Below are 22,074 nucleotides of genomic sequence, written 5' to 3'. Positions count from 1 at the left end.
ATAACTCACCCAGCAGAATGACCTTTAGAAGCTCGCATATATTCTGGTATACCAGTAACCTGATGATGCAGAGACTGCGTCCCTCTAGTGTGTACATCCAGGTGCTACTGCACTTATGAAGACGCTAGACCCTCTGATCTATAAGTGCAATAATACTTCAGGGACAGAACCCAAAAGATGTCTGTCCTTCACATTTTCAAGAGACAGCCACTGCTCAGGTGAAAGTATAAAACTCTGCATCCAAGAAGTATCAGTAAGAAAGAACACTGTTTGCTTGCAATAAAGACAATTTACTGTTTTGGTGCCATATGTTGCTGCTTTTTTGATATCTTACCTGTTTGTGCCACCAAGTGGGTCCAGCCACTCCAAACTGCTCCAATCTTGTCATCTGAAAAAAAATGAGTCTCAATCTTCTTGGGCTCAACAAGGAAGATCTCTTTGCTCACTAGTTGCCCATGTTTGTTGCTACCCCAGACGTACAGATGTCCTTCATCTACAATAGAGAGAGAAGGAAACTTTGTTGAAAGTGATATAAATAGAACATCATCAGATACAGGCTCTGTCTCAATTCAGTGATACTGAGGAAAGAACAATGTTTCATTCAATTTGTGTTCTCACAAATTAAGGCAATGAAGCTGGTAAGGGGTCTGGAGCACAAGTCTTATGTGGAGCAGCTGAGGGAACTGGGGTTGTTTAGTCTGGAGAAGAGGAGGCTGAGGGGAGACCTCATTGCTCTCTACAACTGCCTGAAAGGAGACTGTAGGGAGGAGGGTTTTGGTCTCTTCTCCCAAATAACTTGTGATAGGACGAGAGGAAATGGCCTCAAGTTGCATCAGGGGAGGTTTAGATTGGATATTAGGAAACACTTCTTTACTGAAAGAGTGGTCAGGCACTGGAACAGGCTGCTGAAGGAAGTGGCAGAGTCACCATTCCCAGAGGTGTTCAAAGAACATGTAGATGTGGCACTCCAGGACATGGTTTAGTAGGCATGGTGGTGTTAGGTTGACAGTTGGACTTGATGATCTTGGAGGTTTCTTCCAACCTTAAGATTCTATGATTCACTGTATGCTTTTTCCCACCCCTACAGTGCATGCTGTAACTAGGATATCAGAAATGTTTGCAAGGGCCTTCACAACGCAGCCTGTTTTCCAATGGCTACACTAACGAGAGCTTTTGGGTAAAACTGCCTAGACCTCATTTCTACTGTGAGCCTCTCAAAGAAGAACAAAAGATGTTTATATCAAAGGCCAAGTTTTATTAGAAAACTAACCACAGCAGTCAACTTCTCTGAGAAAAAAAAAAAATAAAATAAAATAAAAATCAAAGCCTCCTGGGGACACTCACTGAGCAGTCCCTCTCAGCCTACTCTGTTCTTGCAGGCCAGCTTTTACCTCCACCTCAAAGCTTTGCGTCAGTCCTGTAAAGTTATTTGCTTCAACTCAGAAAGTTACTAACTTCCCTCTGGTATCTGTGACTCTTCAAAGCCTGGCTGGCTGCTCCTGCTCTGCATTACAGCCTCCCAGCCTCTCTACAAGATCTACAGACTCCTAGCTCTGCTCATAACTCTCCTGCCTTCTTCAGCTTGAGCAAATATAGTAAATCCCCCAAAGCAGGGACAGTCTAATGCTCTTTGCCTCAACTTTACTCAGTCACTTCCTAAAGGAATGTGACACAGGTATGCTAAAACTAAAGCAGGTATCACCGATCACAAGGCAAAATTGTAATATTGTCATGCCTCAAAACAATGCTAGGAAACTAGTGAGAGACTTCTGTAAGTACTTGTCTTCCTCCATCCCTTTCCTAGAATAAACATTTGTGCATGTACACACTCCAGGATTCCACCCACAGGGATAATTATATTTACAGAAACATATACATTGCTTCATACGTTTCACTGGTGTGAGCTGGACTGGCACACAGTCTAACAACCCATTGACAGTAACAAGATGACTGTTCATATGAGTCCTTCTGCAGATACTACATAACATTAGATCAACCTTTTCAGTATGAAATAATTCATCCCAGGTTCTGGGCCTCCATGTTAAAAAAATATAATCCGCAAGAAACACTTAACAGAACATGAGCTGTGTCCTCCTGAATTCCTTTACCACCCTGCACAAGCTGCAAGCATAAGAAATAAATCTTGCACATGTACCTCAAAGTACGTGATCATGGGCTCACAAAGACTTGAAGCCATACAATTTGCAACACAGAATTGTTCAGAGCACACATCCACAACATTCAAGGCTTCTGTAAGTCTCAGGCCACCACTTTACAAGCAGCATGACAGAAGTAAATCTTTCAAAGGAAAAAAAAATACTTAGGCTACAATATATTTAATAATCTCAGTTTGGCAACAGTAACAGAAAGAATGAGCCAGGAGCAGTCCACTATAGTACTGCCAGTGAAAAACAAGAGAGAAGGGTTTTCTTGACTAGGTTTTAACAAAAACTAAGACTTAGCACCATATTCCCATCCCTGGAGGTTTCAGGCCCATTTGGACACAGGTTGACTATGATCCTTTTTTTAAAAGCACCACCATTCATGTTTGCAACAACCCTGCCTGTGTCAAAAACCTGCTTGACTGCAGGTGTCTGGTAACCTACCAGCAGGTGGCTCATGAAATACAGCCAAAGAAAATTGCACTACAGCGTGAGAGATTCCTAGAAAAAAAAATCCCCATTTAACTACTACACCCTCCAGTAGTATCTTTACTATATCAAGTGTCTTTAAAATAAGAAGTATTCTAAGTAATAACAAGTATCTTGCAGGATGAAGGGCAGCAATAGCATCATATTATTAAAATCTTTGGCACTTACTTTGATAATCTTGGTCCCTCTGCTGCCAAATAGACTGCTCTCTTAAATAAACAGCAAAAGCATGAAAGCATGATCTGTTCACTTGCTAAATACAGAGTGCTAATTAGCTAAAATAGATTTTATTTGTCCTTATAGCTCTTCTTCACTAATCACACACACTTTGTATCTCAGAATTCAATATAATTTACATCTTGTAACATTTCCCCATACAATTGAATCCCTGTAGATCTGCACAAGCAAATATTCTCGTGCCTCATTTAATGATGACAGAGGTACCAGATGGCTGCATATTTGCTAAGAATTTGTTCCTATAAAGTTTGGCAAAGACTTGTCTCATAAGGTTCAATATATTTTCCATACTTTGAAACTGTAAGATTAGAGCATGAAAAGCTATTATGTTCCCCCTTCTCCCAGTCTGTCAAAAAAGGAAAAAGAAAATTAAAAAAAAATTATTAGACTTACTGGATACTTACTACTCCAGCATGGGAGCATTACCTAAAGATGAAAGAACAAATGGCAGACATTATCTAAGTGCCTAAGCAATTAAAGCAACTTCCTACTCCTTTAAATAAGCCTTGTGCTCTTACGTTACCTCACACAGATCTGCACGCTGTTACATTAAAGCCACCTACGATAGCTCCAGACCATCTCACGCCTCCGCACAGCACAGCCCCATGCAGAGCCATTAGCTCACGCAGCAGAAGTGGGACAGCCACCGCAGTCTTTCTTGGGTCAACCATCTAACAGAACTCTTTCTCCATGGACAAAGGGTTGCACTGGTTCCAGCACTCACCCATCCAGAGTCACTCAATGCAGCATCATGCTGCAGATCCAAAGGCTTCCCCAGTCAAGTGCTTTCACAAATCCTTTCAGGGTTTCTAACCATTAAAGAGCCCAGAGCCTTACTTACTCATAAAGGCCCCAAGAAAATACACACAGAATTCAGAGAATTCAAAACATTAATCCAGCTCTTAAAAAAACCGCAAGTTATCAGAATCCAAAACTACTACAAAGCAAGTAACCAGCACTAACATGGCCAGATCAAATTTTACCCATCTAACCAAAACTGGCAAACATTTCCAAAGCACAAAATCCTTTAAAGGCCAAGACAAGGACTTTCACTTCTATACCAAAGGCCTACCTGTGAGTGACACGGAATGACAGGAGCTTGCAGCAACCCTCTTCACCTTTACATCTTCCAGGCCTAGAGAAAAGTTAGTGTCATAAAATTTGTACAGCAGATATCATTTCATGCATAGATATAAAACAGCTGTATCAAGTGTAATAGGATGATGATAAATTTTACAACAAAAGCCTCTGCTTTGGGGCCATAGACATCGCAAGACTCGCTATCATTTTCCCCCGTAGATTATGACCTTGTACATCCATTCTATCCTTCAGATACCCCACTGCATGTTTAGAATACCAAGCGGCTTTATAATAAAAGGGTGCAATGTGTCTCTCCAAATTATATTTCTGTTCTATCCACCTTTACAAAGCAATCGGATTCCTGGATTACCTGTTACTTTACAGGGCTCCTTTGCTGTCAAGAACAGGGGGAGAGTTTTTCCTTGGTTTGCACGCTTCGCCTGAGACGCCATGCCAGTTCCCCACTGAAACACCAAACCGCTCTCTTTCCAGAGTAAAGACAGATAGAAGAGATTACAACACATCGCCCACCAACAAAATCACTTAACTCATTAATGAGTTTTAAAGGTACATTCACTTCGTTTTCACTGACTCGAATTACACTTTAAAAGACCTTTATGCCAAAAACATACTTCATAAACATACTAATAACCCTAGAGAAGTCATCAAGCAACAAACAGTTGTAGTCTCATTTATACAAGTAAGAAAACTAAGAAACCTGTCTCAGCTCTCTGAGGCCTGTATCGGAACATTATTAAGGGCTCAGTAAAAGACAGTCCATAGTTGTAGCACCTCAGGAATGAACACTGTTTGTTACTACAACTTCATTGCACTTTCTCTTCATGCTACTCACTATTTCCTTCTCTTCATGCTAATTTGTTTGTGCAGCCCAGCACACTGAGGGAGCAAAGTCACTTGTCTTCTCCTTAGGACCTTTCAGAGACTTGACCTAGCCCTAAATCAAGATGTCCTCTAAGCGCAGAGCTCAGGAAAGCTTAATTCCCGGTATTCATACAGGCACCATAGATCCCACTCTTCTTCCAAGCATCACCTTTGCACCTTCAGCTAGAGTCCACTACCTGGAACCCATACTGAAGCTCATGTAAAGTTAAACCAAAATAAAAGAATATGTGTAGTTTGCTGTTCTTCAGTTGTCAAAAAAATAAATAAATAGAAGCTAAAATAAATCTCATCATCTTTCCCTTCTCTCCCCTCCAAGCCATTAAAACTCAATTTCATTTGTTCCTGAAATGATACAATGACAACATATTTACCTGTAGCAGCAAGGGCATGTCTCAGTCCTGCAGCAACATCCACCACCTTCTCTTTGAGAGACTGCTCAAGTAAAAGAAAAATATATTTTACTTGCTTTTTTTCATTTAGTGCCTCTAAAAGCAAAATATGCCAACAACAGGAAAGCTTTTCCGATGTTACAGAAGTCTCAGTACCTACTAGTTAAAACATTTTAAAACACTTGATTTGGAGCTATTCCAGGCTCCCCACTTACACTCAGCAGTGCCTACAAATATCACCATAGACTTCCACACAACTTAGAGGTGACTCAGCTTATTTTTATCCATTTTACAGCCAAGAAATAATACTACAGTGCTCATCTGGGGGGAAGAAACTCTGACAGTTATAAATATATTCAAAAAATGAACACATACTTAAAAAAACAGAACTGCTGCACAAGAAGCACAAGAGCAAACCAAAAGAACTGGCACAGCTAACTTTGTGGAACTACATTGTGCAGTGTGTTTTTTTTCAAGGGTAAATTATTACTGGTTTCTTTTGCTTTGAACTGTTAAGCACAAACCTCCAACAAGGTACAGTGAAGGCACATACCCTTCACACAGCAAAACATATCTATTATCTTACAAACTTGAGGCAAAACTTCAGTTGGAGTAAATCTGCATAGTTCCACTATCTTTAGTATCACTTCACATTATCCGAGCATCAGACTCATTCTGCAGATGTTATCAAAATACATTATAAAATGTTACAATCCTTAGTGAAAGTGAGAACTTTCTGTTAGAAGTGTGCAACTTCTTTGTAGAAGAAAAGCAGCCTTAGCTTCTCATTTCTGGCTTAACGACCATCTTTGGTCCTTTACTTTGTAGACTTAATGTAACAGAGCTAAGCTCTATAAAAAATAGTTGAAGAGTCTGGCTTAAAGCCCACTGAGGTCAGACGACCTTTGTGAGTTGCTGGAAGCAACACGAAGTACAGAGCTCTAAAACACAATTTCTTTTAAATCTTTACCTCGATCTTTTGTGGGATCAAGCACGGACCCGAAATTTGAGGAACTCCTAATTGTCCAAAAGAGTTAGACCCACAGGACAGAACGAGGCCAGGTCCTGCAAAATTAAGTGTTAGAGCCCCATCAGTAAATTTGTGAGCAAAAGAAAAGCACTAACATTCTAACAAGCAAAATATCACAGCCAAGTAGCTCAAGAAGAACTTAACACATCCTGTTCCAAAGCCCCTGAGGTCATAGGCTTCTGGTTTTATGCATGGTGTTCAGTCTGAAGTTCAGTGAGATATAAGGAACATGGAGTAATTTAGTTTGCAAGGCAAGCAGCTTAAAATTTGTGAGTGGCTGTGCATCACACAAGCAATAGCAATGTGTAACTCTCAGCATGTTCTCCACATCAACATATTTCTCCAGCTCTTACAAAGATAGATTTACCTACTAATATGATTGTAAAATTCCAGCCACAGGCAACCTGTTTTACACAAAAGCCAGACAGAGCAGTGCACAAAGTAAAATGCAGTACATCCTCTGTGTGATCCAATCCCAACTGCCCGTCTTTGTTATGGCCACACACAAAGAGTTCTCCCGCACCTGTAAGAAAAAAACAAAACAAAACAAAAAAAAAAAAAAAAAAAAAATCATGTTCCACTTCACAGACTAAAAAGACAAGCGTACATGCCATGAGATCCTGTAACAAATAACAAGAGTGATTATGTGTCATTTTAGGCACAGCAATCAAGCAAAAAGAAATAGAAACAGTCATTTCTGATGCATCGGAAATACTTCTCAATAAGCACAGCTATGGAGAGTTGGGTTTGTCAAGGGAGACAATCCATATGGTAGGACAGGCATCTCTCACTAAGATCCATGATGAAGTTTTTCATCGTGTTCACATCTGTTTGTATCCCTTCTTTCCTGTAATTAGCTATGCCATGCAGCAGAACCTTTCAAAGGCCAGATGCTGTCTTCTGCTCCTTACCTCAAAACTTCTCAAGATTGAACAACCTCCTACTTGATTCCTCCCTCCCACCCGCCCATCCTTAATACAGAAAAATTGGCTGCTTTGTATGAAAAGGTGTTACATTTAACAGGTTAAGAAACAGTCCTTGCATAGCCATAAAGTAACCACAGAATATAAGCAAAACAAGAATTTCCCCAATTTCCCTAAAATATTGACTTAATTGTCATTGGAGAAATCTGTTTTGCAACTAAGAATTGTGCTTGCTCAGAAAAAGAAGCCACAGATAGGTGGCAGCACCAAATCAACAGGGAAACAGACAGGAAAAAAAACATGTTTAGAACTCATATACATTGCAAGCGCAATGTTTTTACCAGTGATAACTGCAGAATGCCCCCCTCCTCCAGTAATGCTTTTAATGTCTTGACATTTGCAGGAAACATCTTTCAGTGACTGAGGTACCAGCACATCCTCTTTGTGACCAAGACCAAGTTGTCCATAGCTGTTTGCGCCCTTCAAACACACAAAGAAAAACAACAAATTAAAAAACGGTTAACAAGAAGAGATTGATATCTGCTCCTAAGAGCAAATAAGCTTATCGGGGACAAGTCACAGGTTAACCTGACAGTATTTGCTCCTGAAAATCCCCCAAAATGGCAATCTTTATTCTCACAGGACCCCCAGAATTACAGACCAGGACTGTCCTCAATTTGCTGCTATTAAGCCTGCCCTTGCAATCTCAGTATTTTACGAAACATACTGGAATATATCCTGGTAAGACTTCAACTGCAGGCTAACAGTTACTAAGGAAGAAAGTCTTATTATCAGAATTATTATCTCCTGTTTAATTATAATGCTAATAATTCCCACTCATCACTAAGGTCTTATTCATGCCAACGCTTTCCGGCAGCCCACCTCCAAAACAAGATCAGGAAGACGCGCTACCTTACTCTGCAACCTAAACAAGTAAAACCGAAACACTTATCCCTCATTAACTAAGTCTTTTAACTTAAAGTGGTCAAAATGAAAATATACCTATTATAAATTTATAAGTACAAAATTATAGCCACTAAACCAGTCACAGAAAGCAACCATGGGAATGTGCCAGGGAATTTCTTAGCTAATTTAAGCTCTATTAAGCATCCAACAATTTGAATAGCAACCTTCATTCATGAAGGTGGATTCAGCAGCTTTCCCAGCCCACGCATTGCAGTCACAGCAACACTCAACACTCACATTCCCCCAGCTTTCCCTACCTCACCTCTGCTCCCCCTACCTATCTGCTCCCCATTTGCCCCATCCTCCAAAGACGCAGCACCTGGTGTATCTTAAAAGGACACATTTAGCAATAAACATTTTGTACAACAACAGCATTTTAGACAAAAGCATCAGGCTGCTGGCCTGAGCCCACACCTAATGAACAGGTGGATGAGATGTCAGGATTCGAGCTCAACAGGCGGATGAGTTGGCTCACAGTCACTACTACTGCTAGACAGTTTTAGAACGTGTTTTACTCAACAGACACAATTCTTTCTAGAAGGCTTGTTACAAGCTCTCATTTTAACCTATAACTTGCAATGAATTTTCAAGTCTTCAAAAACAGGCACGCTGAAATAAGGTGCCAAGAGAAAACAGGTGCCCGAGGAAGCGAGAGCCACGCGTGTCTACCCCAACGCTAACGCGCCCATCGCCATTCACCCTTCCGAGAGCGACAGGTTATTACCAAACACGGCTACTGCACCGCAAAACGAGCTGACAGGGAAAAGAGAGACCCGTTTAATGGCTCTTCGACCCCCTGTGCTCATCAGGTAACATCACCGTTCTGAAGAACCACAACAACAACAACAACAACAAAATCTAATTTCTCCCGAAGAGCTCAGGATTCCACGCCAGGCCACGCACCCGAAGCGAAAGGCGCTTCCACCCGCCCCCAGGCCCCGCAGGCGGCAGCAGGGCCGACGCCTCCCTGTGCGCGGACGCGAGCGGCGCCCGGCACCACCGGACGGGGCCCGGCGGGACGCCCGGCGGCGCGGGGGGAGCCGCCACGCTGCGAGGCTGCAGCTTCCCGGCTTCCTCGCGAAGCGGCAAGGAGCCGATGAACCGCGATGAGGGCAACTCGCCCCAACTTTGCCATAGCATGATTATTTTTATTTTTCGGGGCAGGGAACCTTGGTCCGCCCTTCCCCAGGGAAACGAGGCGAGGGCCGGCCGCAGGGCACACCGCCCCGGCTCCCCGAGCCCCGGCAGCTGCCCAAGGGAGGGCGAGCCGCGGGGCTCCGCGTCCCGCCCTCTGAGGGCCGCGCAGGCAGAGCCGCCATCTCGCGGCCGCGGGGCAGAAAGAGGGCCCAGCTCCCAGCTCCCCCCTCCCCGAGCCGCCCTCACCGCGCCGAGCGCCCGCTTACCCACGCGAAGAGCACCGGCTCCATGGGGCCGGCAGCCCCAGCCCTTCCCGCCGCGCCGCAGGCCGGAGAGGAAGAGGCGGGGCGGGCGCCGGCGGGGCCCCGCCTCACCCCGAGCCGCCGCGCCGTGGGGTGTCTGTGGGGAGCGGTGCCGTTACCCCACGGCGGCCGTCGGGCACTTGTCGGCAACGCCATCACGACTTCGCCCGTCGAGGTCCCTGCCAGGGGCGGGAAGGGCAGGGGCACCGGCCGACCCTCCCAAAGACTTCGGCAGTGTTTGTGGGGCGGCTTTGGGGAGCAGCTGCCGTTCCGATGGCCTCCCCCGCCCCCCAGTGCCGCGGTTACCTGTCCGCTACCGGAACGCTCCGGCTCTGGCTGCGGCTTGGGCGAAAAACTCCCCAAAATCCAGAGCCCCACGAACGACGGGGGCAGCGCCAGGGCCTGTGGAACTCGTCCTCAACACTCACCCGTTTCAAAAGAAAAAAAAGACTAAGCCTTCAAAAAATGAGGGGAGAAAACAAGTCACTCCTCAAATAAATAGATACAGTTCCCTTGGTCAGAAGTGAGTGCATTGTGTTTATTGCTACAGTGCTGAAGTAAAGTTGGTTTTTTTTTCTTCTAAAAATTACCAGCAAGACATTTATTTCACTGACATTTAAAGCCTCCACAATAGTTCAAAATATTTAAATCATTACTGTTCTACATAGCCAGAAGGTGTGACGCACAAAGCCAAACATATGTGGTGTTAATGCCATGGAAATGCATCTTTTCTGTATTACTTTTAGCAGTTTACTTACTTTTTTTGATACACAAGTGCAAAGATACAATTGCTGTTTTTCCAAAGTATTTGAAATTAAGTGCTAATTTACCAAGTATAAGGTTTCCTACTTGAAATGTGTATACATGGTTCAGACAAAGATTTGAAGTAAACACAGATCTATGTGTATTTCAACAACAAAATAACCCCAGCATTTTGTAAAATGCAGCTGAATAGTAACTGTTAGCACAGAAGCAGACAAAATAGAGCCTCCCTTACTACTCACTGATAGGAAGGTTTCTTCTTTAGAAAGACACAAGATCCTAAAATCTGTTTTAAAGTAAAATGTAATGTAAGCCATAAGTGTTGTAGACTATATTTCTATGTCTTAAATGTTCTTTTTAAAAAAAAAAAAAAAGAGTTATAGTGGGTTAGTAGTCACAGAAAAAGTGATCTAGATTTTATTTAAACAGTGAATATATTTGGAAAGTTTGGTCCAGTGATTGATCATGGAGCAGATGTGGCCTACTAAGAAGCATATGAAACTCAAACTGATTTTCAAGCACAGAGGTTCAGGAAAGTCCTTTCAAGTTCTCAAAATCCTGGACTAGCATCTCCAGTGTATTTAAGATTTCAGTCCGTTTTTCCGGTGACCTTCACAGCTGCAAATTCTGGATTTCCTGGTAAGCTCTACCTATGAAGAATCAGTGCCTAGCGTGCTATTCAATACACCCTACACATCACAGATCTTCCGCTCAAATGCATCGTATCCTGTACACATACTCATTTCACTGGCAGGGTCAGCAGAAACAGCAGCTGGCACAGCTTTGTACAGCTACGCAGGATGCTTGAAACTATGGGGTCCTGAAAACACAGAAGTTTGCTACTACAACTACAGTTGTCTGTCATACAGACAACTCGGCAGGACACTTGCTTCCCACGGCTTGTGAAGTGCTCTTTGGAATTAGATATACTTTACGCTACAAAGTAGTTTGTTCCATTCATAGCCACAGAATTCTATGAAATGCTTGGCCCTTTCAATTATTATTTGCTTGAGAGAGAATGAAGGTGTTCAGACCTAGTAAAGAAGAAACCAAATGTACCTTTGTACAGCTTGTGCAGGTCAATAAAGTGACCGAGCAATCAACAGGATACTTATTCTTACAAAAAGCAGGGTAGACTGTGATCTTTGGCTGTTACTTGAAACTCTATTGTTATTTTAGAACCGATGAAACTATTTTGAATATTAAATAGTAATTTGGAAATGGTTTTAGGCTTTGTGCTAAGTCAGTTTCTGATGGCTTGTTATATTTTTTGCTAAATTAATTCAATCAGGAAAAAGGCAAATGGTATTTTTGTAAGGAAAGGTCTTCCCTCAGGTGCACTATCAAGGACAGCAACAAAAATCCTGACTCTCTGAGATGATAGCAAATCTTTTAAAACAAACAGAATTAGGATTTCATGCAACCACTCTGTATCTCTGCCTTATACCAGAAGCATAACAAACAGCACATTGCAGTTCTTTGGGGGCAAGAACGATCCCTTTGAAAGCAAGATTTGAACCCTCAATTTTATCATGGTGAACCTCCAGCTATTTGTGTTCTGATACCTGCATTGTAATCATTTAAGTTTTAAACTTAGTAGCACAGACTTAGAAGCACTGATTACTATAGCTTCTACGCTATAAAGTCTGCAATGCTATAAAATTAGTAGCATAGACTACCAGAGTCAGAAATGGACATTTCCCTGTAGCAAATTATTCCATTATTGCCTCATAAGCCAGCTTCTATAGCGTCCGATCCCAGCCCTGATCCACAGACCACACATTTGCTCCAGTCTAGCAATTTCTCTACTCCCACACCAGCTTCTCAAAGGCAACTCTGGGCCTTTTTTATCCAAGAGGGATGGAGGATTACACAGAAAAACAAGATAAAGTTATTATCTCATGGGCCATTCACTCTTCTATTTGTAAAGGACAGAGTTCTGCATTCAACACATTACACGCCTAGAAAGAAATCAGTAGGAAAAAAGAAAAGAGTTGCCAAGTGCACCACACTACTGACAGGGGTGTTAAACTTCCAGCTGCTTGCCCATCTTGCTGAGGGCATCACTAACAATGTCCAGCTCATGGCGTAGCTCATTCACCACGTTGGCAATGCTCTTCGTGTCTTTCAGGATCTGCACACTTTGAGTATAAGGATTGTACTTCACACCAAATGGGCGCTTGATGGTTTTTGCAAACTCTCTATTCAGGTAAAAAAAGAGAGGGGGTTATAAACAAAACACAAATGCATCCTCTGTATGCAGTCAGTATCATTAACCACTTTTCTAAACTAGTTACTTTCTTAAAAACTGTTTTAATTGTTATATAGTTCCATCATATTTCCCACCCAGTACATCGAAGACCAAGCAAATCTAATCTCAGCTTTCCAACCCCATGAAAGACAATTCTAAAACTGTGATAAGAATAAAAGGGTTTGGTGCTGCTACTGAGAGATGCATGAAACCAAACCAACTTTTATAAAACAGAGAAAAAAAAAAAATCTGTACCTCATCTTTTCCTTTGCTTCTTCAAAACTTTCAGAAAAAAAGTAAACCTCCTGGAAAGTTGTAATGAGGCATTCTTGCTTGCAGGTGACCTTTGGATCAAAAGGCTTGACTTTGGCACTGCCAGAGAGCGAGTGCTGGTAACATAATGTGTTACCATGTGTCAGAGGAACATCACCACCCAAAGAATCCATGAGGAAGATGACATGAGGCAGAATGAATAAAAAAAAGATGAAGTGAGACCCTATTTCATGCATTGCTTCTTAAAATGTTTTTCTATAGATGAACAGTGGTTAAAGCTTAACAAGCAGAGTAACTCTGAATGGTAATATTCTGCCAATCTGCATCAAAAAAGGGATTCCTCAGACACGAGACTCATGTGTAAATAAGAGCAATATTTTCAGAATCTGATTAAACCAGGAGAGCTTTATTCTGAAAATAGTTACTTGGAACCTAACATTAAGAAATACCAGTCATCTAATGCTTCCTGCGAAAGACGTGGGAGCTGCTCAGCATATATCCAAAAGCAGACTGTCCAGTCATTATTGCCACAGTGAGTTTGCTTAAAGTCTAGTAGGTATCTAGGAGTTTTCAAAAGAAAGATTTTCGGGATTATACTTTGTAAAAACCAGGGCAAAACAGTGACAATAATCAGGTACAAACAAGAAAAGAGGTAAGTAAGCAGTAGATATTCTTACCTTGAGCTCACTAATTGAAGAGAGCAAGCCAGCTCCATAAACTCGTAGCTGTCCCTCTTGCTTGCACAAGCCAAACTCTACAGTGAAGAAGTAGCACTGAAACAGAGAAGCGAGTAAAATATCGCAGCCTTCAGCAAAGATGCTGCGGTGAACTAGATGGGGATGTTTCTATTCGTGGGTAGGGTCAAACAGTTGCAAATATCAGACACTTGGTTATCCTTCTCAGATATTTAAAGAGGAGAGAAGACAGAATGGAAGGGTGAAGAACAACAGGATTGCATGTTTCTCCTAAGAAAGACTGATATTATAGAGCACACAGCTAGGCTAGAAGCTGTTAATGTCACTAGGAACACTGAGATGTAAGTCTGTTTTGAGAAATACTGTCATGACATGACAGCTTCAGCTTAAAAGAAACACTGTGTAGAGAAGATCTTTGCGAGTGAGCGAAAACATCAGCCCGCTACAACTTGTTTCTCATTTGCTTAGTGGCCTGTAAAATTAAAGATGTTTGGTTTGCCGGACTTAAAGATTTCTGCAGGTGTATGGGGAGGAATGCTATTTCCATAGACAGCTTAGTTCTGCTTCCACTGAAGGTAGTAAAATTTTTACCACTAGCTACACCAGTGGGGGAAAAAAAAGAAATCCACAAACCATTTATGAAATAACTGGCATCAATTATTTTTTCATCTAAATTTAATATTCATCTTAAAATATTTTTGCCAAAGCATCCCGAAACTGATTTCAAGGAAATAAGATTAATTTATATTATTTTAATGTCTTGGCTGAAAACTCTCTAATGCTAGCATTCACCACATTCAGTGAAAACACTATATCATTTAAATTCATTCTACACATTAAAGAAAAACATTACTTTTAAAATCATTGAATCAAGAACCTAGAATAAAGAAGATTTTGTTTGTAAGAAACAGATCATAGAATTTCAAACTGGAAGAAGTGATCTACCACCAGAAGTTGCACCCTTACTTGACAGCCAACTGAAGAAAAATAACAATCATATCAATTGTTAAATGTGTTTTTTTCCTAGCATGGAATCTAAAAGCCAAGGACCAGTGAAACACACAGGTCCAGCAGCTGATATGGCTAACGTTGACACGAAGCTCCAAAGTTATTTGATGGAGTGAAATCAGCCCAGTAAAGCATGACGCTTCCAAATTAATCATCAAACACTCACTGTTGACAGTTTTTGGACAGCCTCATCTGATGCCCCAAGTGATGCAAGACCGATTTCCTGCGAGAATTGAGCAAAACTGGGTTCAGCCAAAAGAGGGACATGGCCTAGGAGCTCATGGCAGGTATCACTGGAAAAGAAACAGAATAAGAAGTCTCATGATCTTTGTGGTAGAGTGAAAAAGCAGCACCACTGAACAAATATAGTATCTTCTGTTAAACTATTTAATACCCAAAAGATAGAAAGTGTCAATGATGTTTAGCTGAGCAGGTCATACTGACTCTACATAAGTATATAAACTCAGATTTTCAAATGAAGCTGTCTAAAACTAAGATCTGAGCTCCACATTTATGAAGCAATTGAAAATTAAACTAACTCTGTGCACAATGACATCTGTAAGAGCTCTTCAGTAACATGCTGTACTTTTAAAATTCCTGTACTTATGAAGGCAGCACTTGAGCATGCTAAAACTTCATTACATTCAGCGTGAAGGTTGAGTCTTCAGCACCTTAGAAATAAGTTTTCTTGCTGGTGGTCTTCAACAGCTTTTAAGTAGCTTGGCTCTGGGCAGAGAGATTCAAATCTCTCTCTCTCTCTCAAATTCTACTTCAAGATTAAATTACTCACGGCTCTGGCGTATAAAGAGGGTCCGAGCTGTGTCTAACATATTGAGTGCAGTGAAAAACTCTGAATGCTAATCCTGCCAAGAAGTCTCTGGGCGACAGGTATCCAGCAACAGGGCGAATGGTGAAACCTGTGCGCTCTGAAAAGGAACAGAGAAATTATGCAGTTCTACATTAAACTAATGTACAATGTTATCACCTTTCCTACTACAACTGGGGTAAAAGCCACAGCACTACCTTTGCTCAAGAGCACATGGGAAAATTAGGTATGATTAGAAAAATTAGACCTAAGCTTAAGAATTACCAAGGTTTATTAAAAACGTCCCTACCTCTGTGTCAGTGGATTTCCTATGATTTTACGGCTAGAGCTAACACAATACAGCTAAGTACCTCTTTAGCCAATCCTAACAGTCTCTTCAGAGGCAGCATTGCTCCTTAAATGTCATTGTATTTATTCAAGACACAATACATTAAAACACAATGGCCAAAATGGTTTCTTAAAGGACCAGAATGAATACAAGCAAAACTGACCAAGGATGTTTTCTTTTGCCCACAAAATAGCAGTGTGATTTGCAATGGACTTCAGTTCCTTTTTGCTTAAGAAAATTAGCACATTACCTTTCAGGAAGCGAGAGACATCTTCCAGCTGGGGGATATTGTCTTCCCTGTACCCACAGCATTTGGTGAGCAAGGGTAAGTTTTTAAGGTATTCTCTGCAGGCATGAGTTGGGTAAAGCTTGTTAAGCTCTCGGTACACAGTCCCCCAAGTCTTGATCTCCTCATCAGTGAATTCAATCTTGGGAATTGGGTCACCACTACAAGGAGAAGAGGAAGAAAGGACGTTCCTTGGTAAATGGCTAATAACAGATGACTCATTTATACACTCTTATTATTTAACATCTATACGGCTGCGACACTTTGGTCAGGGTGCATTAGGCACTGTCAAATACACAGTGAGATCTGGCCTATGGCCTGGAGAGCTTTTTGTCTAAGGGCCTGCTCTCTTTTCCTCAACTGTCTCAACTGACAGGAATCTTTGCACTGACCTGATTGGAGCCTGAAAGCTTTGGTTCTGTAAGCAGTTTCTTAGGTGTTTAACGCTGAGAGTAACATTGAAAATACCTGCATAACCTTTACAGCTTCAGGAGCTGAGAACAACACATCCTCTTCCCTGTTGGACTTCTCTGTCTGCAATTACTTTCCATTACCTTTTTGATTTGTTTTACAAAAAGAAAATTCCCTAAATTAACAACACATTGCGTGGAAGCAGCCAAACATACACATTAGGTAAGAATCATACTTCTATGCAGAGGAGACAAGCGTCTGTCTGAATGTATTAATTGTAGCCCATCTCTCCTATTTAGCCCTTGGGATCTTGATTTAAGTGGATTATAGCGAGGGCATGACCTAAAGCCCACTGAAGGCAATAAGAGTGTTAACGCTGAGCTTCCACTGCCAGCCAGGTAACCAGTATGGCAAATGCTTTCCCAAGGGAATCTGTTAACAACACACTAACAGTAATCGGCTCTGTGCTGTGGTAACCAGTTGCATTACTACACAGTGCAATAGAGCTCTAGATACTCACCATTTCTAGGTCATTTTCAATTGAGGAACTTGGCAACTAAATTCAAGTAGGCAACAGCAACTTGAAAATCATATTTAGAAATAATTTACAGCACTGGGCTATGAAACTCTTACTGCTTTAAAAGCTCCCTTCCATAAGCAGCATCTCTAAAGACAGAAGCTCTTCAAGTTTCTTTTCACAGAAAACTTCTTATCTACACATCACATGCACTAGTTTGAACCAGGGAAAAAAAAAAAAAAAATTAAGTGTTAACATTTGCCCAGAGAGTTTACATTCAGCGGTCAATGGGCAATATATTGGTTTTTGCCTCCTCTCCCTTTCCTTCGCAAAGGAGACCAACCTGCCCTAGTCAAATCAGTATGTCCTGGCACAGGCAGCTGTGCAACGTGCATTGTCCAACCTCTTCCTTTGTTGCACACATTTCCAGAGAAGTGGGGAGGGACTGCAGCATCTAAATGCACCATACTGCAAGGAAGCTCATGCTGGCATTGCCACCAATCTGAGGATCAGTACCGCCGCAGGTGCCGTAATGGCCTAGCAACCATGGCCTCAGACTGATCAGAGGCCTGGGGAGCTGCAAGATGGCCTAGATCTACCTTATAATCTTGTCTTAAATCTCCCTTCGTTTTACCCCTTCAGCTCTGATGCCCAAGCCAAACATCTCACATTGAGACCTGAGCCCAGGGAAGGTGAGCTCCTGCCAGTCTACTCTGCTATTTTTCCAAGGCACCCAGAAGGCTAATTCTGGAAGAAGTCAGGCTTACTGTTTGTAGTTCATAGCCAGGTCTGCAAAATACTTTCGCCTCTTGCGATAGACATTGTCTTTGAAACCCTGGTGGGGGTGAGAAGATAAGCAAATGAGTTTCCAAGATGTAGTAAATAAATTAATTTAAAAAAAAAAAGACACTTGAAATTTCTTCAGTTGGGAAATATTGAAAGGTGCAGTGTAAGAATGAGAGGACTGGTCAGGAACCTCATAGCTGTAGTCTGAAACGTTTAACAACTATGAACTCAACAAATGCTCCAATTCAAAGTAAGGATCAGCAGTTTTACGCATGCAACTATTTATACAGTAGACAAGGATTCATTTTAGTCATATCAGTATTTATACAAACTTTGTTACTTGCTTGGTTATTCTAAATTACAGAACAAATTGCCCATTTGCACTGCCCAAGTATGAATTTGTTTGCTCCAGTTATAGTAAGGAAGAAAGAAAGAGGAGGAACCAAGCCTGCCTCACAACAGGTTGTTTTGTTGGGTTTTTTTCTAACTTGTATGCAACCACTCAGGGCCCAGACCTGGAGTCCTCAGAAAAGTAAGCCTTACAGAAAGCCACAGGAGCTGAATTCAGCGACAGCTTTGCCTGAACTAGGAAAAAGAAATGAAACCTCCAAGAGCAAGTGTTCTGACCCAGAGAGGCAACATTGAGGGGAAGGAGAGGGAGGAGGAAAAGCTGCAGTTTTTTAAAATAAGCTCCATGAAGAATGTTTTCACTAAGGATTGGGTCTAGGGAGGAAAAAATACTTACTGGATGGTCAGCATCCAAATCGGACCCGTACATCAGCACTCTGTTTGCACACTTATCCAAATCTGAGATCTTCTTTGGAAACCAGGGAACATTCTCCATGTCTAGGAAATGCATGGAATCCATGAAGTTATTAATAATGCCGAGCATGCTGAAGGAGGAAACGCTACTTTCAAGTATGGCTATGACGGTTACAAGCAAAATCTATAAATTAAATGGGCATGAATAAGACAAGGGAGTCCACTGCCTATCTGGCACCAGCCTACAGCTCACACTTCCTCCTCGGTCACTGCCACAGTCTGCCTACAGCCAGCTCCAAAGCGCCCAGGGGAGGAAACAGTTAATGTGGGTTTTCGGTGGCCCTTAACTGTTAGAGTAGCTTCTAGAGGCTCCCACTGAGACAAGGCCTCCTTGAGCACAGGGCTGTGAATCTTCTAGGGTACAAAGTGTGCAAAGGAGTAGAGAAGTGACTTGCCTATGGTCCCTGGGCAGAGTGGGAGCAGGTTTGAGCACTCCCATCCTGCTTTACTGGCCATGGGAAATAAACGTTGCTCTGTGGTTACGTACCTCGGAAACATCCAGCTTTGCTGAGGGGTCTGTAGGGGAAGAGGAAGAGAAGGAGGCTCTGCAGCCTTAGAGAGATGCTTCATTACAGTTTTGCTACTAACTACTTCTTTTTTTTTTTGCCTAAGAGAGTTTCTAACCAAGCTCTTGGCAGAATGGTTAATACACTGTTTTTCTGCTCCAATGCTCTTCAGTTTTCTTTAAAAGGACAGGAGGAGTGTATAGAATGAAATTCTCCTTACTTTGCACTAAAGTAATCTGTTTTTATCCAAGAACACCAGATTTCACCTTCCCCTATCTATCAGCCTGTGCCAAGCACAGCGGCAGAGAAATACATGGGACCAACTTCCTGATGCCCTAAACTTCAGGCATCTCTAACTAGCAGCAAAAGTAAACAGGATGAGAAGCATCCTAAAGTTAAAAGGCACTTCTTTCACACTAATGTAAGTAATCAGTTAAGATGAAAAGCAGTTAAAAAACTTAAATCAAGAGTTACATGAGGAAACTGCAGAATCCATATCCTACTCTCACCAGCGTTGGAACTGAACTGGGATTTGTCATTATTTTACCTCTATTGTCACGATGTACAGTCCCTGACAAGCCCTGCACCCAAACTTTGCCTACATGCCGGGCTGCATGGGCCTGCACAGGTCGAGGGACCACTGGTCCCAGTTGTGCTGCACCGGCAAGGGACAGGAGCACAGGTAATGGACATGTAATTTGCACCAGCCTGAAACAGCCTGTATTCCTAGGTGACACCAGCCAATGCAGCCCTGCTCATATCAACCAAACTACACCCATTCACAACACAGAAGCATAAACCTGGTAGCTACCGATTGAAAACTACACAAATGCAGATGTGGACAACAGAGAAAGATTTCAAACCAACACATTGAGAGAGAAGTGCATTTTCATCAGAACTGCCTTTTGTACTTACCATCTTCCTGGACATTGAAATGCTCTGTTGGGTTCATAGAGAGAACATTGACGTGGGATTTCAGGAGATGGAAGATCTCATTCAGTTGTTCCCTGTTACTGTCACAGTCCACAAAGATTTCAAACTCAGAATTTCGCCTCTTGGATTTCCGTGACTCAATGTGTACCAGATTTACATGCTTCTCCTGTTTTGTAAGAAATGAAGTTTTCAAACAGATTGACAACAAACAGTTGACTAAAAACTAAAATCGGATTTTCAAATGAATATTCTACTGCCATGGACTGTTCACCACCTTTGTGAAGCTATTTTAGCTAATTGGATCTCTTGATAGCAGTTTGCTTATTGGAGCAGGGGGATGGTGGTTTGATTCTAAAAAGCCTCCCCCTTCAGAAGAAAATGAAACAGAACCTGTGTTTTTTCAATTTCATTTACATTCATGAAGCACAGAAAGACACAGGAGGTTTAAATTCACAGGCCTTTTTCTTTCATCCCTCCCATAGGAAGCTGATTAGCAACTGCGTCGGGGGAAATTCACCAAAATGCCAATCACGTCACCATATAATTATCTCACAAGCAAGCGAGGGATTTAAAAGCAGTAGTTTTCGGGGGGTAAATTTTACTTTTCTTTTATTTGCAAAATTATTTAATCATACATCTTACATCACATCAGGAACATAGAGAAGACCCCAGGCTAAGACATGCAGAGGCAGGTGACAGAGCACAGGGCACTGCGCGTATTCCTTGCGCAGTGCCTGCCCAGCAATCGAAGGAGTGCAGTGTGCAGTCGCAGTTTGTCTGTCACCCTCAGTCTGGCTAGGGAGGGTGACAAGGGCCCTGGACTCAACTAGCCGGGGTCAGCATCCCAAGTGTCTACCGGCCATCAGCAGGAGCTTCAGGCCCACCTCTTATATGCACTAGAAACAATAAGTGCCAATCCTCTTTTCTTGAGGGGAAAAGACCAAACACTCTCTGTCTTTAGGCAGCGCAGATGACAGGTTTTGTCAAGATTTTTAGCCAACCAGCATTTAATTTCTGAGGCATAAATTTGCCTTCATGGGTAATTTTGCATGCAAAGTGGGAGACGGTTTAGGAATCACATCCTTAATAAATGGATGTAAATAATTCTAGTGTGTTCCAAAACTATCCTTACTGTTTAAAAATGTAGAGCTGCTGTAGCAATGTGATTATTACATACCTGAAAGAGTTTTAATGCTTTTACAAGTCCTCCGACTTCATTCTTCAAGGAAAAAATGATGGCTGTTCTTCCTCTTTCAGATGCATGGCTTTCATTCTCTTTATTATTTTCAATCATCATGTAATTTGACTTATTTAACTAAATATAAATAAATAAAAAGATTTTTTTAAATGACCAGTAGTGAAAAAAGTGTAAAGTTCTACATTTCAGTTTGTCTCGGGGCAACGTTGTGCTTTGACTGATCAACCACAAAAGGAAAGGTGCCAATTGTGTCATTACACAATAACAGGCATAAAGTCAGGCACACATAGAATCTGTGAGAGCTGAGGATGAAATACTGAGATTTCTTTTTTTCAGATGAATTATTTTAGCGACATCTGTAGTCATTCCTTAAGATGCAGAAATTGTTTTCAAAGCATAGCTCATAATTAGCATTGTTATTTGTTCTGTTTTAGGCAGAGATGGAGTTAATTTTCCTCTCAATAGCCAGTGTGGTTTGGATTTCCTATGTGAAGAATGTTGATAAACACCCTGATGATATGAGCTGTTGCTAATAACACCAAGGACACTGTCCGGCTTTCCAGGTCTCGCTAATGTGCAGGTGCAGGAAGCTGGGAGGGATACAGCCAGAACAGTCCACCCAAACTGGCCAAAGAGAGTATTCCAGGCCATAAACGTCATGCTTAGTATAGAAGGGGGGGTTGTCTGCAGGGGGCGGGGGGGCACCTCACTGTCCCTCTCGCTCCTTTTGCCTGCTGTTCAGTTTTGTTCCTGTGATTGCTGCTCGGGACAGGCTGTATCAGTCATTGGGACATCGGGTGGTGACAAATCATGTGTTGCTCATTTTGTATATGTTAGTATCCTTATATTCTGTT

The 22,074-nt window shown here is 41.9% G+C and overlaps 2 protein-coding genes across 2 annotated transcripts in view; both read right to left on the bottom strand.

Moving 5' to 3' along the window:
* SERGEF (secretion regulating guanine nucleotide exchange factor) overlaps positions 1 to 9,667 on the bottom strand; it is a 159,185-nt gene extending 149,518 nt beyond the window's left edge. The window contains exons 1-8 of the mRNA XM_086748614.1: positions 9,583 to 9,667; positions 7,555 to 7,693; positions 6,658 to 6,813; positions 6,231 to 6,325; positions 5,243 to 5,303; positions 4,339 to 4,452; positions 3,961 to 4,023; positions 335 to 493 (exon numbers count right to left, since the gene is read on the bottom strand). Coding sequence (XP_086604740.1) covers positions 335 to 493; positions 3,961 to 4,023; positions 4,339 to 4,452; positions 5,243 to 5,303; positions 6,231 to 6,325; positions 6,658 to 6,813; positions 7,555 to 7,693; positions 9,583 to 9,606 — 811 coding nt within the window. The 5' untranslated portion in view covers positions 9,607 to 9,667. The remainder of the gene's footprint in view (positions 1 to 334; positions 494 to 3,960; positions 4,024 to 4,338; positions 4,453 to 5,242; positions 5,304 to 6,230; positions 6,326 to 6,657; positions 6,814 to 7,554; positions 7,694 to 9,582) is intronic.
* Positions 9,668 to 10,135: 468 nt separating this feature from the next.
* Positions 10,136 to 21,319, bottom strand: TPH1 (tryptophan hydroxylase 1). The gene is made up of 10 exons (XM_010120197.2): positions 21,200 to 21,319; positions 20,005 to 20,188; positions 18,507 to 18,607; positions 17,743 to 17,810; positions 16,012 to 16,208; positions 15,398 to 15,533; positions 14,774 to 14,900; positions 13,582 to 13,677; positions 12,887 to 13,020; positions 10,136 to 12,581 (listed from the first exon to the last, which is right to left on the bottom strand). Exons 1-10 carry the CDS (start codon positions 21,317 to 21,319, stop codon positions 12,407 to 12,409), a joined length of 1,338 nt encoding a protein of 445 aa, XP_010118499.1. The 3' UTR covers positions 10,136 to 12,406.
* Between the last annotated feature and the right edge of the window lie 755 nt (positions 21,320 to 22,074).

This window comes from Chlamydotis macqueenii, chromosome 5 (genome assembly GCF_036417535.1).
Source record: "Chlamydotis macqueenii isolate bChlMac1 chromosome 5, bChlMac1.mat, whole genome shotgun sequence".
Lineage (NCBI taxonomy): Eukaryota > Metazoa > Chordata > Aves > Otidiformes > Otididae > Chlamydotis > Chlamydotis macqueenii.
This window is presented reverse-complemented; position numbering and strand designations above follow the sequence as displayed.